The 15,412-nt window shown below is 35.5% G+C and overlaps 2 protein-coding genes and 1 long non-coding RNA gene across 4 annotated transcripts; 1 reads left to right on the forward strand and 2 right to left on the reverse strand.

Moving 5' to 3' along the window:
• Nucleotides 1-5,325, forward strand: LOC144839954 (uncharacterized). Of its 2 annotated transcripts, none has more exons than XM_078695549.1 (6): nucleotides 1-189; nucleotides 1,039-1,195; nucleotides 1,706-1,829; nucleotides 2,264-2,452; nucleotides 2,831-2,995; nucleotides 4,092-5,325. In XM_078695549.1, the coding sequence occupies exons 2-6, from the start codon at nucleotides 1,055-1,057 to the stop codon at nucleotides 4,823-4,825; spliced, it is 1,353 nt and encodes a 450-aa protein (XP_078551675.1). In that variant the 5' UTR covers nucleotides 1-189; nucleotides 1,039-1,054; the 3' UTR covers nucleotides 4,826-5,325. The 2 variants fall into 2 exon arrangements, with proteins under 2 accessions (XP_078551675.1, XP_078551676.1); XM_078695550.1 differs by lacking the exon at nucleotides 1-189 and adding an exon at nucleotides 479-656.
• An 89-nt stretch (nucleotides 5,326-5,414) lies between these two features.
• LOC144839960 (transcription factor E2F3-like) lies at nucleotides 5,415-9,834 on the reverse strand. The gene is made up of 8 exons (XM_078695559.1): nucleotides 9,319-9,834; nucleotides 8,919-9,054; nucleotides 8,575-8,791; nucleotides 8,082-8,164; nucleotides 7,610-7,709; nucleotides 7,294-7,408; nucleotides 7,071-7,194; nucleotides 5,415-6,904 (listed from the first exon to the last, which is right to left on the reverse strand). The coding sequence occupies exons 1-8, from the start codon at nucleotides 9,490-9,492 to the stop codon at nucleotides 6,702-6,704; spliced, it is 1,152 nt and encodes a 383-aa protein (XP_078551685.1). The 5' UTR covers nucleotides 9,493-9,834; the 3' UTR covers nucleotides 5,415-6,701.
• A 3,680-nt stretch (nucleotides 9,835-13,514) lies between these two features.
• On the reverse strand, nucleotides 13,515-14,770 carry LOC144839896 (uncharacterized). Its single transcript, XR_013611797.1, has 3 exons — nucleotides 14,701-14,770; nucleotides 14,085-14,200; nucleotides 13,515-13,816 (listed from the first exon to the last, which is right to left on the reverse strand). It is a non-coding gene; the product is annotated as an uncharacterized LOC144839896 (long non-coding RNA).
• Nucleotides 14,771-15,412: the final 642 nt, after the last annotated feature.

Consider the following 15,412-nt stretch of genomic DNA (forward strand, 5'->3'; position numbering starts at 1 on the left):
AGCACTGTATGACAAAGCAACGTAAATCCTTATCCAATGGTGTGTGAACTTTGAATTTGCATCACAAATACTTATATAGTTGTTCACATTGAATATAATTCATATCAAAAATAGTACGCACTGAAGGACAGGTACGGTGTCGCCGTCGCCGACAGGCCCAATAAAACCTATAGGATTATCCATTGACAGGTATGTTGATTATGCCTAGTTTTACTGTATTTTTTATGTATATAAATTAGATTACACATGGTGATTCAGGTATTATATTTTTAGTGAAACCTTTACCTGTGCCGCAAGTATAAGGCACACTTAGGCGTATTCCTCGTTGCTAAAGTAAGCTCATATAAAATCTTTTAATTATTTCATTTTTGAATGAGTTAACGATTGAAGAACACCAGCATTTACTTTGTGAAGAACTACTGTAAAACACGGCAAAACTACGAATTGGCACAGCCATGTTTGTTGTTTGTCTGCGTAACTGTTGTGTCAATACAATGCCGAGTTTGAGTTTTGAAAATTTTCTCAGTATCACTTTAGTGTGAGTCATGGCCGACCGCTTCATATTGTACAATTATCAAGAAGAATACGTATTGTTACCTTGTTACCTTATACATTATAATATCCTGAATCTAGAAAACCTGTTAAATGTACTGTTAGTAAGTAAACACTCTGGGAAAATGACTGGATTAGGCCTATAGTATAAAAACATTTTGTCCAATATTTGAAGAGAATTAAGCTATATGTAACGTTTGTCACTATCAAGCTTTATGTGACAAAAATGTGATGTGCTCATGTATGGTGTCATATCACTACCATATGTGGGCATACCAAACATGGTAGTGATATGCCCAAATATGGTAGTGATATGACATCATCATGTTCATGCCGCACATCATATAACATACCTAAAGTTTGATAGTGTAGACAGAGCTTTAGAACGGTTCGTTCAATGTGACAGTGTAGTGTTTTCTTTTATGGTATGGCCCTCTCCCCACCCGTTGGCTAATAATAAACCCCAATTTGTATTTTCATTTATAGGTTGTAAAAAGAAGTCATGGATTTTCGGAGAGTGAAATGGTCTAAAAAGCACTATACACTGAAAAAGATGCTTAAAGAATACAAACTGCCACTTATCATAAGAGTAGTACATGGATGTTCTACGGAGAATAGTAACATGGAAATCTCGATAGATGAGGTAAATGATCTTGTCAGCATATAAAACGCATTTTCTTAAGCTCTGTCTAGTTTGACAAAAAAAGTGTGATGTGCCCAAATATGGTAGTGATATGCTTAAATATGGTAGTGATAAGACATCATCATGTCCATATATGAGCACATCACATTTTGTTGTCACATAAAGCTTGATAGTGTAGACATAGCTTAAATAATCTGTGAACACCAATAGAAAGTCTATCACCTCAGTTGTAAAAATCATCTACAGAGTATCTAATTCTATTTATATGTTTTTGAAAACTTCAAACATGCTTATTTTACAGTTTACAAGAAAAGCAAATTCAGTAACAATTAGTCTACACTATCAAACTTTATGTGACAAAAAAATGTGATGTGCCCATATTTGGACACGATGATGTCATATCAGTACCATATTTGAGCATATCACTACCATACTTTTTTGTCAAACTAGTTTAGTAGTGTAGACAGGGCTTAAGTATGGAAAAATAACATATTTTGTATTTGTCTGCAGGTTTTCCGTTTACAATCAACAATACAGGAACGGAGGGTCGTAGCATACACAAGCCATCGGGAATATAGCATGCCGATTCACTATGGCAAAAAAGTAAAAGTTATGCCAAAGAAAGGAGTGACAGGTAAAGTGTTCAATCTTGCAAGCCTTCAACGAAAATAAGTTACAAAAAAAGTTGATGACATTTATCCCATTTCTTTCCGCTATCGTCATCACCACACCACGATCGTCGTCATAATTTCATCATCATCACCGTCCTCACCACCAGTGATCGTCTTCCTCTAAAGCTTGGTTCCCACTAAAACGCAAGGACGTAAACGCAACGTAAGCGATTTGACCAAATCACAAGCTTTGGATTATTCGAACTTTCGCTTAGTCATTGGTCAACACGCTTGTGTTGCGTTACGTCCACGTTTTGTCTCCAGTGGGAACCAAGCCTAAACTTTATTTCCAACATCCTTGTCAACATTATTTTTAGACGTAGTGTCCAGTTAGGCCTCGCCCTGTTGGAATTATCACTGGTTTGTACTAATTGACTACTTAACTTACTTTTCAAAGATTCTGCTCCTACTTATCTTACGGACTTGTTTGAAGACGGGAAGAAAGTAAAACTTCCATTAACGGTGGAGTTTGTTAGAATGCCTCCAGTACTCGATGACCCCGGTGTAAAACCTATCATCGAAGGACCATTTAGTTTAAAAGAAGTTGTAAAGAAGGATTACCTACTATGTAGTCGAGTAAGTTCTGGTAAGTGCATTCATTATGACATACAGTAGGCCTACATATAAAAACACAGGTGAAAATTCTCTAATGACCCGGGATAGAAATAGAGAATCTCACATGCTTGCTTACCAAAGCAATGCGCAGATTAAAATCTCTTTCGGTTTTGCATTTTAAGGCTGTCTAAAGCTCTTTCCTATACACTATCACACTTTATGTGACAAGAAAATGTGATGTGCCTATATATGGACATGATGATGTCATATCACTGGGTACATCACACTCTTTTTGTCAAACTAGCTTGATAGTGTAGACAGAGCTTTAAACCTGTCACATCTGCGCTTAAAATATACCCATTTTTCATACTTCTGAATAATAAAAAAGGCTTTTCGTATTTTTGTTTAGAATCTATTGAAACAGATGTTGTAATATTACCAGTAGACACTGAGACTGAAGTTAGAATCGCCGAAGGTTTACTGAATGGTAATAAATCAGAATGGGCCAATATAATGCAAGATATCAACTCAATAACAGAAAAGGTCAACTTCAACATGTATCGTGGAATAAAAGGTAACTTTATGATCATTGAATGTCCATGATTAGACCATGATCATTGAAGGTCTATGATTAGACCATGATCATTGAATGTCCATGATTAGACCATGATCATTGAAGGTCCATGATTAGACCATGATCATTGAAGGTCCATAATTAGACCATGATCATTGAATGTCCATGATTAGACCATGATCATTGAAGGTCCATGATTAGACCATGATCATTGAAGGTCCATGATTAAAATTCTTTTAAAAATTCATTAAAATCATACCTTTTTGCTGAGGCATATGGTATTAATGAAGTATGCGTTGTGATTAGCGCCTTGAGCACTTTTAGTGGATATGTGCGCTATATAAATTGTTATATTATTATTATATTATCATGATTAGACCATGATCATTGAAGGTCCATGATTAGACCATGATCATTGAAGGTCCATGATTAGACTATGATCATTGAAGGTTCATGATTAGACCATCCTAATATGATCATTGAAGGTCCATGATTATACCATCCTAATAATATGATCATTGAAGGTCCATGATTAGACCATCCTAATATGATCATTGAAGGTCCATGATTAGACCATCCTAATAATATGATCATTGGAGGTCCATGATTAGACCATCCTAATAATATGATCATTGAAGGTCCATGGTTATTATCCTAATGATATGATCATTGAAGGTCCATGATTAGACCATCCTAATATGATCATTGAAGGTCCATGATTAGACCATCCTAATATGATAATTGGAGGTCCATGATTAGACCATCCTAATAATATGGTCATTGAAGGTCCATGATTATTATCCTAATAATATGATCATTAAAGGTCCATGATTAGACCATCCTAATATGATCATTGAAGGTCATTATTAGACCATCCTAATATGATCATTGAAGGTCCATGATTAGACCATCCTAATAAAATGATCACTGAAGGTCCATGATTAGAACATCCTAATAATATGATCACTGAAGGTCCATGATTAGACCATCCTAATATGATCATTGTTATCGGATTTCTATCCCCACTGTGTATCATATTTATTTTTTCTTGAACGAATGTGGCTTTATGCTGTTTACCCAACTTTCTTATTCACAGATGTTATTATAAAACCACTGTATAAAAAGCCAAGGCATTATAGTGAACGATCAAGACCACCTCCAGATCAAGAACGACATAAAGATAGAAGATTGAGTGCACCACAACATGCGTCAACGTTGCCTTCATACAGTCAGACTCAGCATCAAAGAGAAATGCACAGCAGACGCTTAAGTAATCTCAACTATGGAGACATGTCCCAGACCCACCAAAGACAACGCAGTCCAAGCCAACCTGTAGTAAGTCCTCGAGATTATAGAGGAATAGATAGGAACCAGCCTCAGCAAAGACATCCTACAGACATTCATGGAAACCATGTAGTAGGTTTTAATGTCCCACAGGCTCAAGCAAGACCTTTTAACAGATCTGGAATATCTGAAAGACCATATGGACCACCGCCACCATACAGTCCATCTAGTCCTACAGGGCAGCATCCGGGGCAACGCCTAGATCGAAACAGCAACGAACAACCAAAGCCTTGTCAAACAGTCCCAAAACCAAACAAGTGGAGTAGTCTTCCGGATAGAATAGAGGATTTCACAGTCGCTGACGTTTGCAAGTCGCTACAATTACTGGACATTCACACTTACTACACTATATTTAAAGAGGAAAGCATTGATGGGGTTAAACTTAAAACTTACGACTTGGAAAGAATGACAAAGGAATTGAAAATGAGACCACGAGACGCCTTAACATTAGATAAGCTAATAGAAAGAGGAAAACCGAGCGATTAATACGTCCATGCAAGATTTTCTAATTGAAGTTTTGGAATGAGAAATCTGTGCTGTGAAACTTGTAACAAGGTTGCAGGGTTAACTTGGCAAACAGTACAAATAAGCAAAAACGGCAAAAAAAACGCCCATGTCGACTAAACATGTGGTGAACCTGTACGTTTGTAACAGCTAGGCTTCTTGATGTTATAAGTAATTACATGCGTCTTCAATAAAGCTAGGCAACAGGACACTGAGCTCACCTTGCCAACTTGTAACATTCTTTTGATCTTGTGTTCTGGCTGCGACAAATACGAATATTACGGTATGTACGTATACTCCGCGGCGCAAGGTGTCTGTTAAGGGGCATGGAACGGATCATGTCGCAGCCACGGTGAAATATAGCTCACTAGAGTGGTATTACACTCATGTCGACTAAACCAGTGGTAAATCTGTACATTTGCGACAGCTAGGCTTCTTAATTACATGTGTCTATGTAATCAATATGCGTCTACGTTATCTTCCAAAACTAGAACCAACCATCGATAATGCATTTTCTCGGTTGTGGCTGCCAATTCAGGTGTGTGGTAATCTTTAAAATCAGATGAAGTCATTTCAACATTAATTCTTTAATTTAAAACCATTGTAATTTTACAGTATTAGCGTTTTGACACAGGAATATTACAAGTTATTAGAATAAATGTACACATTGTAATTCTATCACCCTATTTGAAAAATAAACACAAACTCACTCCTTAGCTTAACATGTGCCTAATTCAGTTTCCCTATCAATCATTATCTTTAGAAGACACTTAATTTATGCTAAAAATAGTCATTTTTGTAGATGAATTATGACTACTTTACATTTTAAAAATAAACTTTACCTACTAATTTCCATAGGCATCTTAGAATATTTAGCTGGGTAAGTTGCCAGAGCAAAGTTCTCAAACTTTCCCAGGTAACTGAACAGGCCCATAAACAAATATAAAATGTTACATTGTAAAATATACTTTTAAGATAATGATTATAAATGATATTAAAAACCAAAGCTGCTAAAATTTAGAAATGCTTCATTTACACTACCATTTTTTGTGGCTGGCAATTTTAACTTTAAAAACACTCCAACGCAATTTATGTGTGATATTTGATATCTGTATATCAAACAAAGAAATAATGTGTTATTTGGACCTTCAGAAAGACCCCATTTACACTTTTGATTTATCGCAGGCCAGCAAAGGATAAATGCTTTTGGCACAACTCTAGAGCAGCCAAAATCTACACCACCTCAGGAGCTGTTCCAAATGATTTGGTCTGGCTCAAATGCAGTATAGTATAGATATTTTCTTTCACCTTTTTGCACGTACTTTTGTCTAGTTTTCTATAGTTGTTTCGTTATGTTCTAAATCGAATTGCAATATCAATCTTATCTTTATCTACATTACAATTTATCCAATGAAATGGAGTAAATGCATCGTTGGAGCACACCCTGGTGTAAATAGGGTCTAAATGTAGTGGGATGTGATATTAAATCATTTAAGTAAACAAATATATTCTGCATTCTCAAATGCATCTGCATTGTAATATCATTTCATAATCATTCCAAAAACAAAACACCAAACTAATTACATCTCTGTAATTCCAAAATCATCCAAATTATGTGCCACTTAATTTGCATACATTATAACTTATTGCTTGTTAAAAGCTTTCATAGCGTTCATTAAACATTATGATTTATCAATGGTCATTTAATATGGCCAATGCGATTATGATGCAAAATTAAAAAGACATAGTCATTAAACATTATGATTTATCAATGGTCAATTACTTTGACCAATCTAAGTATGATGCGAAATGTCAAGGCTTTAGGCACAGGATGTGAAGAGAAACACAATTACCCTTGTCATAGTCCGTAGGCATCAAAGAGGTCTGTGATTCCTTCATCTTCACCAAGGGTAAAGAGGTAATCTTCAACCATAGGTGGTGAGAGAGGGACAAAATCATCCATGTCACCAGAGTTCTGGTCATCGGTCTGAAGGAGAAGGCTCTTTTGGAGAGAATCTAGTTCATCATCGTCGATGCCTCCTGACTTGAAATGTTCTGTTCCTGTTTCAAAAGAAAGTGATTAAGTTTTAAATCTAATATCCAGTTCTATGTGATGGTTTTTCCACCAATGTTCTGGCACACACCCATAGCACCACCTCATAACTGAATATTCTGGGTTAAAATCCAGGTTGAATCACGATAAATTAAAAACAAAAAGGCAACTTACCTAGACTACTATTTGAGGATGTATTACTATAGTCTGCCAATGGTATGTTTGCCTCCTGAGTTTCTTCTGGGCACAGAAAAACCTCGATCTGACCTTTGGTACTCTTCAACCATATTTGCACACCCTACAGAAAAAAGCACATCATTTATCATCATACCATACCACGTTATGATCACTTTTATTGTTACACATTACATGATAAATTCTGGATAAAAAAGCCTACCTCTTTTGGGTCTGGAACTTCAAGCCTAGTCTCTGGTGGTGCCTTGATTGCTATCACGGTCTGATCGTTGAAACTTTGTATATTACGAATATCGTGATATGTTACATATGCAAACGTGAATATAGAAGTCAAGGAATTTAATATATTATTGTTTTATGCATTACAAATGAATGATGAATGATCGCTCACAGGTTAAACCCAATGGCCTCCGGCGCTTGAGCATTCCAATGCAACTACACAGTGTTATAAGTGCAGGGGCAGAACCGGGGGGTGGGGGCAGGTTGGGGGTGTATGTTTATATTTAACAAAAGGATATCTTTGGTTTTCTCTATCTTCTGTTAACATTTTGAGTTGTAATGTTGCATTTCGGATTAATTCATCTAGTCTTTTTTCACGTACTTCTAAATCTGAAATATCTAATCATAAAAAAGCAAATTTATAATTCAAATAAATAATGAGTAAAAAACTGTAAACGTTATAATAGGTTTTGTAACATAGTTATTCTGTACATTTACAAAGGGTATTTAATTGAGCTGAGTGGTTAAGGCATGATTGCTGCAAATGGTAAATCCTGCAAACCATAGCCATAATATAGGCATTCCTCAAGCATACGAGTGGGAGTAATCTTCTAGGACTTTAAACTGGAGATCCAGTGTACACAAAAGAATCCAGTGAATATGTGTAGGGGCTATCTCTGTATTCCTGAACCTTGTTGAAAGAGTGGCGACCTTAGATATTTTCAGATGTGTCTGCTTATATTCAATCTGTTAGCCTACAAAGTTACCTACCTGTATGTAGGTTGACAGACTCTGCACTAATGGGCACACCTTCTGTTCCATCTTTCCGCACGGCAACAGAATTGCAAGCTCCCCTAGAAAACACAGGACGAACAAAACTATAATAGTGACTGTTTTATTATTTTCAATTTATTTTCTTACTCGTCATTATAGATTATGATTATGTATTTTTTGTGGTGGGTAAGCTTTAAAATTCCTTGAACTTATTTGCCACACATCTCTCTTATACTGTATATGATGTTTTTTGTAACTTAATTATCTTATTAATTATGTGTGGAAAGCAATAAAAAACAAACAAACTATGAGTTGAAAGAGTTACCATAATAACATATAAGAAATAATATTAAATAAATCTTTTTATTTAATTTGAATTCAAATTGTCTAGTCTATCAGATATAGATGATTTTTTTTTTATTCAACCAATTTTACAATAGAAAAAAGTAGCTGAATTTAAAACACAATACTGTTGAGTAAATCGACTTACTTCCACTGAATATTGTTCTTAAATTTCTTCTGAATCAGTTTAATTCCCTCCAGAACATTTGTTATGTCATAAATACGTCTCTTTTGCACATTTAATATCTCGGCTGCATTGTTCAGGTCTAATACGCCCTCTGGAGCTCCTCGTAGAAGTGACACAAAACGTTTGGTGAGTAGGCCCAGAGAAGTGTCGTATCTGGTTTTCTCCACAGGTGATTTTACTAACAAAATGAAAAATAAAATCGGTATTCGCTTTGAACTTTTTTTTTTTTAAAATATATTATTAGTATAATAAATGTAAGAATAGAAAATGTTTCTTTCCTTGAAAATAAGTTAATTATACAGTACCTTTGGATGCTGATCCTTTTGGAGTAACCGCTGCTTTTTTCCTTGCCATTTTAGGACTTGGCGTTTTAAATCCTTGTTGGAAATTTGGACTTGTTGTCTCTAAACTTGTCGAGTCTAATTCTAATTTTCTTTTTGCCTACAAATTTAAAAAACACCATATTATATAGAATAAGTCTAGGCCTAGAAAATAATAAAATCTACAAAAATAATAAGTTTCTGAATTTAATTTTTTTTTTGAAATAAAATTAACCCAACTTCTAATGAAGGCTAAAAATTGCCAAAAACTAAATCAGCATTAAATATTGAATCTTTCATTTCCACCTATTTCATTTGTTTAGAACTGGAGGCTAGACCTATCCCATTTTATTAAAAAGGGCGTACCCTGCAAAATTTTACTTACCGGTGGTCTGCCGAGCTGAGGACGCGTCCCGTAAACCTGACTGCTTTTCAGGCCTGGAGTTGGTGTGTAGCCGACAACATCAACAAGATCATCATCCATTCCTACTAAATCCGAACTCTGAATTTGTGATAAGTTTTGAAGTTGAAAAAGTTTAGACGGAGAAAATGTTTCCATTTTCAAAATATTAATAAATTAAAAGTTATAAAATAACGACGACAAAAAAGTATTGAATGTTGTCTCCACCACCACCAAACGACAGCAAACTAAAGTACACAACAATGACAGGATATTGATCAGCGGCCTAGCACAGCGTTCTTCCCGTTGGTTCAATTTCAAGTAAAGTAGTACACCGGTAAGGTAAAGAAAATACCCCCTTTTTAATCTAACAAAATAAATATTGTAATTAAAAAGTAATGGTGCACAATCGATATTGCAAATGATATAATTAAAATACAGAAAAACTTCGAAGAAAGTCTTTCTTGTGGTTCAACTGAATAGACCTACGAAAACAGTGTATCGGCTTGTAATCAGCGAAGCCCGCGAAATTGTATTTCGCGCGAACGCCATCATCACGTGTAGGATGCTCAGTTGGGGCACCTTTTGTAGAGGGCGGCCCCTACTAGGTATTATATACAGTATAATGACACATGTCGTGGATCCCCACACATGTATTACAGTACTGAGATACTGGCACTTTACTTTTTTTTACACAATAATTACTGTAGTGTACTATACTATTACTATAGTTGTATAATAATAATATGATTCTTCTTTTGCAAATTCGGATTAGTTTGGCTTTTTTTTTTATTGAAATATTTTTACAAATATTTTTCAATTGAAATATTGTATTTGTACTGGGCGACCTCTTCAGTCAAAGACTGGTCTCCCAGCCAGAGGGCCAGTTATGATCATTAAAGTTGTATTGTCCCCCAAAACATGAAAAATAAAGATGAAAAAAATCAAATTTTGAATAGACCACTTTGTAGTTACAATAAAGTTATTTACTTTCGCCGAAAAAAAATCCGAAAAAAATATTGATTTCGCTTATAAAAAATCAAAATAAGTTTACCATTTTTTCGAACTCATAAGCTCAGAAATTCCTAAATAACGATGGTTAGCTAACAGCTCATAAATATGCATGATATGTTAATGAGTATCCAAACAGGGGAGATCCGATCTGTTCACCACATAAACAAGCATGTGCGACGAACGGAAGAAAGTGCTGGGGTTTCCCTGATCGTATGATGTAAAAAGCTCTGCTGGTAAGTAGAATTCTATTTTAGATGAATGACACATCCTCCTATAATAGTTATATATCGCAAACTAGACGTTTTTGGCGTATAGTTATAGGCTTAGCTATCTAGGCTAGGGCTATAATATAAGCCTACTTCTACTATCTAGGGTTAGTAGTAGGGGGATCCAGTCAAGTCGCCCCATCGCAAAGTCGCCCCATACAAAGTCGCCCAATACAAAGTCGCCCCATCGCAAAGTCGCCCCAAAACAAAGTCGCCCCGGCACAGTCGCCCCATCGCAAAGTCGCCCCATTACAAAGTCGCCCCATCGCAAATTCGCCCCATCGCAAAGTCGCCCCAACGCAAAGTCGCCCCATCGCAAAGTCGCCCACTGTTTTAATCATATGGTTGCGTTTGATATCGATTGCGTTGTTACTTTGGTCGCGCTAAATGTCGTATACATTATAATGTTTATCCTATTATATACATAATTTGTGTTTTAATTTTTATTTTACAGGTTTTAATGGAGTGATGTGCTTTTTAAAAATCATTAAAAAAAATAGTCCCTTGTTTGAAAGTTCTAAAAAGATTATCCCTGATTTATAGTTTCGAAAATGTTAATTTAATATGATTTTAAAATTAGTTACCAGAGCCACAATTACGAATCTTTCTTCAACCTACGCGTGGATACCAGCTAACTTTTTAGGATAATATAATAAATGTATAAATGTGCAGTAGTAGGCCTTCGTATAGATTTACAGTAGTTAAAACAATAACATTAACAGTGTTGTAAGACAATGAGTGTTATAGGCTACTTATTGATCATTTTGCATTTATTGACAAGTTATGTGTCTTAATTTTATAATGACTTTTCAAAATGAAGAAAAAAAAAAGGATTTCATCGCCGATATGATTGTTTTACATGCAGGTATTTTAGTAAAATTAAAACGCTACATTTTGACCATGGAAAAACCATCGTACAGTATCGTGTGCGTGTTTTTTTAAAAGGGGAATCCCCGACGGTCAGCAGAAAGACGTAGCAGCTGTGAGGAAACAGATACCAGAAGGCGCAGCTCCGATTGGTTTCAGAGAATGTTTCAGATGGCGAGTCGCCTTTTATTCAACAGCACAATGATAATTTTACTGAAGAAATTCTTTTCAACCCTTTTGGTTATAGAACATTCTAATTATCATGCCTAATAAATATCCTCATATCGGGTGTTTATTTAATTTTAAATTAAACAAGACAGTGAAGAGGCACGGAATAATACGTACACGGACGTACGACGAATACACACACGCACGTCATCATTTACGACATATAGTGGTGATATGATGCAATTTTATAATGGATATAATGATGGGATTGCCTTTCCAGGCTTACAATCAATGTTCATTGTATATAATAGTAAACTGAATGTTTATAAATAAATTGTTTTACGTAATTTGTTGCATATAAAATAAAAGACACAGACGTAGCCTACGGTTTCCTATAAAATATTTCACATTTAAATAATGATGCTGGATAATACTATAATCTTAAACTATGTTTACAAATTATTAATATAGGCCTAATAATAATAATAAATATTCATCGACCAAAGTAAAAATAATCTAGATCGTATAACATCATTTTATCGCGACCAAAATTAAACGCGACCGATTTCAACGCGACTGATATCATTGTAAAACTCCGGCGGGGTTTCCCCATCTTCAGATGGTGCGTTGTAGTGCGACAACGGCGGAGTAATTACGGGGGTTTCCTCTGGTAAGCTAGCACGTTAGTGCGACCGCGGAGTGATTAGTCGGGGGCTTCCTCTCTGATGATGGGGGTGCGTGCCGATCGTGTGACCTGAGACTACATGGCGGGGCTTCCCCTTTTATGCCTACACGTCCCGTGTTATTTTGTGTATCATTGCGACATTTTACGCACTTGTAAACTATTTGTTAACGTTTTGGGGCGACTTTGCGATAGGGCGACTTTGCGATAGGGCGACTTTGCGATAGGGCGACTTTGCGATAGGGCGACTTTGCGATGGGGCGACTTTGCGTTGGGGCGACTTTGCGATGGGGCGACTGTGTCGGGGCGACTTTGTTTTGGGGCGACTTTGCGATGGGGCGACTGTGTAAGGGGCGACTTTGTATGGGGCGACTTTGCGATGGGGCGACTTGACTAGCATCCGTAGTAGGGCCTATTAGCTAGGCCTAGTTAGTACTGTAGTTTACTACTGTGTAGTGTAGCAGCAGCTGTAGGCAGGCAGATAATCGGGTCAGAAAAGTAGACCGGAACCCACTTTGAGGCCTAGCTAGGTCCTATATATCGTACTCACCTAGCTAAGCCATCACTCCACAACTAGCTACAGGAAATAGGCCTACTATGTTGATGTACCATTGATATACATTTGGAGCTCGAATTAATTTTACAGTCTAAAAAAAGACTAACTGATGACAAAAAACGAACATTTGGAAAATGATCAGCATACAGTACCAAAGAAGTTGACGGTAGAATAGATTGTTGTTGATAGCAACCAAAACGAAAACACTAGTAATTAGATTAGGCCTGTTTGAGGGAGGAGATGCACTTTTCAGGGATTCCCTACTGTACATTAGTACCCCAAATTGAAAACTTCAGATTCATGTACAGAAATAATAATTATAAATGTATGCAATAAATTGTGAAATATTTAACTTTTCTATTTGACTTTTGTATTTATACATCATTGTTTTTCAATTTATAGACTTAAGCTAATGTTGACTGGAACAGACGTTACACCCATACTGCATAAAGGCAACTGGCAGTAGACTCGGTAGTGGAACACAAGATAAATATTGGATGACTATCATAAAGCATTCGGCATATGTGTTGGTTGTTTTCCTGCTTTTAAAATGTTGTATAGTTTTCATAATTAGAGCAATAACATTTGTATACAGCATTAAATAAATAAAAAATACTACTACAGTACATGAGATAAAATCTCCATAATTTTAATGTGTGAAGATTTACAGTACAGTAAAAAATGAGTTAATTACTAGTATATTTCATTGAATTTCTGCATTATTGTTGACAATTTATTTTCAACTATTAATTGATGTGTTGATTGTGGCATTACAGCAATAGCTTGTCTTCTGTGATTGTTCATCCATTTTAAAGTGTCATAGTAAGAAACGTTCAAATAAATATTGTAAATGTTGCTACCACATTTTGTGTTGATTTCTTTACCATTTTCCACTACTTGCTCATATTGTTCATTCAAGTGTGTTAATACCTATTAAAAGAAAGACATTTTTTATTAAAATATGTACATAAAAAATTGTGTGAATGTTAGTTTGAACGTTATTGCTTTGGAAGAACTTTCAACATAACGGTACTAAAGTACTGTAAAGTACACATTCCAAAAAATATTTAACTTAGATTATTTGGTAATTTTCTCTAAAATAATTACATTATTGGATGTACAGTATAGGCCTAGTTACAATTTTCACAAATTTATATAGCATTAAAATCTAATTAATCATGAAGGAAAAACCAAGCACCATAATCTCTCCTGGCCCTGGTGGTGACCTTATTTTTTTATTTTTGGCAGCCATTCACAAGTTTTCGCTTTTTGAGTTTCGCTGCTCTTATGTATAATTTTTTTAAATCACAAACTCTACATAGAAAAGAAAATTAAATGTTTTAAAATGAATGAAAAGTGATATGAATAATGATAAAGGACTATTATTATAGTATTATACTAAAAATAAGACGAGTTGGTGGTGTCAAAATTCACACTACTAAAACCATGGAGGTATAAAATATTTTATTTTTATACCTCCATCTAAAACCTTATTCCTTACTCCATGCTCACAGATGAATGTTATAGGCCTAATCCTATTTAAAGCTAGGTTGGCAATAACTATTAATAAGGCTTACAAGTTTGTATCTATTAGTATTAGCTAGGCCTGCTACTCACTCAGGGTGAACCCTCACTCAGGCCTACAACTAGGCCTAGTACTACTACTAGTACTACTACTAGACTAGCTACTACTAGGCCTAGCCACAATAGATAGGGGATAGTACATTAGATAGCCAGTACAGCTGTAATGGGCTAGCTAGGCTTCCTATACTAACTAACAAAGCTGCACCATAGAAACTACAGTTCTTACTTACCAATCTGCTAGGGCCTACTAGCCATAGTCTTTTCTTCAAGATAGGAGTTGTTTTTTGTTACAGAACTTTCCCACATCGTCGTCTCGCCATATATCACGTCGTATTTTTTTTGTGATGACCTAGAGGTCACATACACGCACAAGAATCATACAATATGCATAATTCATAAGCTAATTCAGGTCAAGGGTTACATTAAACCGGAAGCCAGCTGGCTGCCAGCCAACCGACTTCCGGTTGACTATTTTTTACTTTAAATTACGATTTTCTCAGGTAAATAATTTTTTTTTTCGATCAAATTTTATTTCAAAGTGAATAACTTTTATGTATCATTAAAATGGCCTATTCAACAAAAATATTTGTAAAAATTATTTGTTCAGGGGGACAATACATCTTTAAAGTTAGAATCCCCGTATATTGGAAGACCTCTAAAATTAATTGAAATAGTATTGACTCTGAATGAATTTGTTTGAGCATGGAGGAAATATACATATTTCCTCCATGGTTTGAGCTAACTGCTGGTTTAAAATTGACTTTCAAGACTTTTTAAAAAAAGAAAGCACCAAGAAGGCACACCCAAAACTACACACCACCACCACCACCTCCCAAACAAACACTAATCGAACCACATTCATTGGGCGTGGTTAATAGAGTATACGGGAGACCAATCAGAAACGATCATTTCCGAACTTTACAATTCATTTGAATAATTATC

The sequence above is a fragment of the Antedon bifida genome, chromosome 4, assembly GCF_963402885.1.
Source record: "Antedon bifida chromosome 4, ecAntBifi1.1, whole genome shotgun sequence".
In the NCBI taxonomy this organism is placed as follows: Eukaryota; Metazoa; Echinodermata; class Crinoidea; order Comatulida; family Antedonidae; genus Antedon; species Antedon bifida.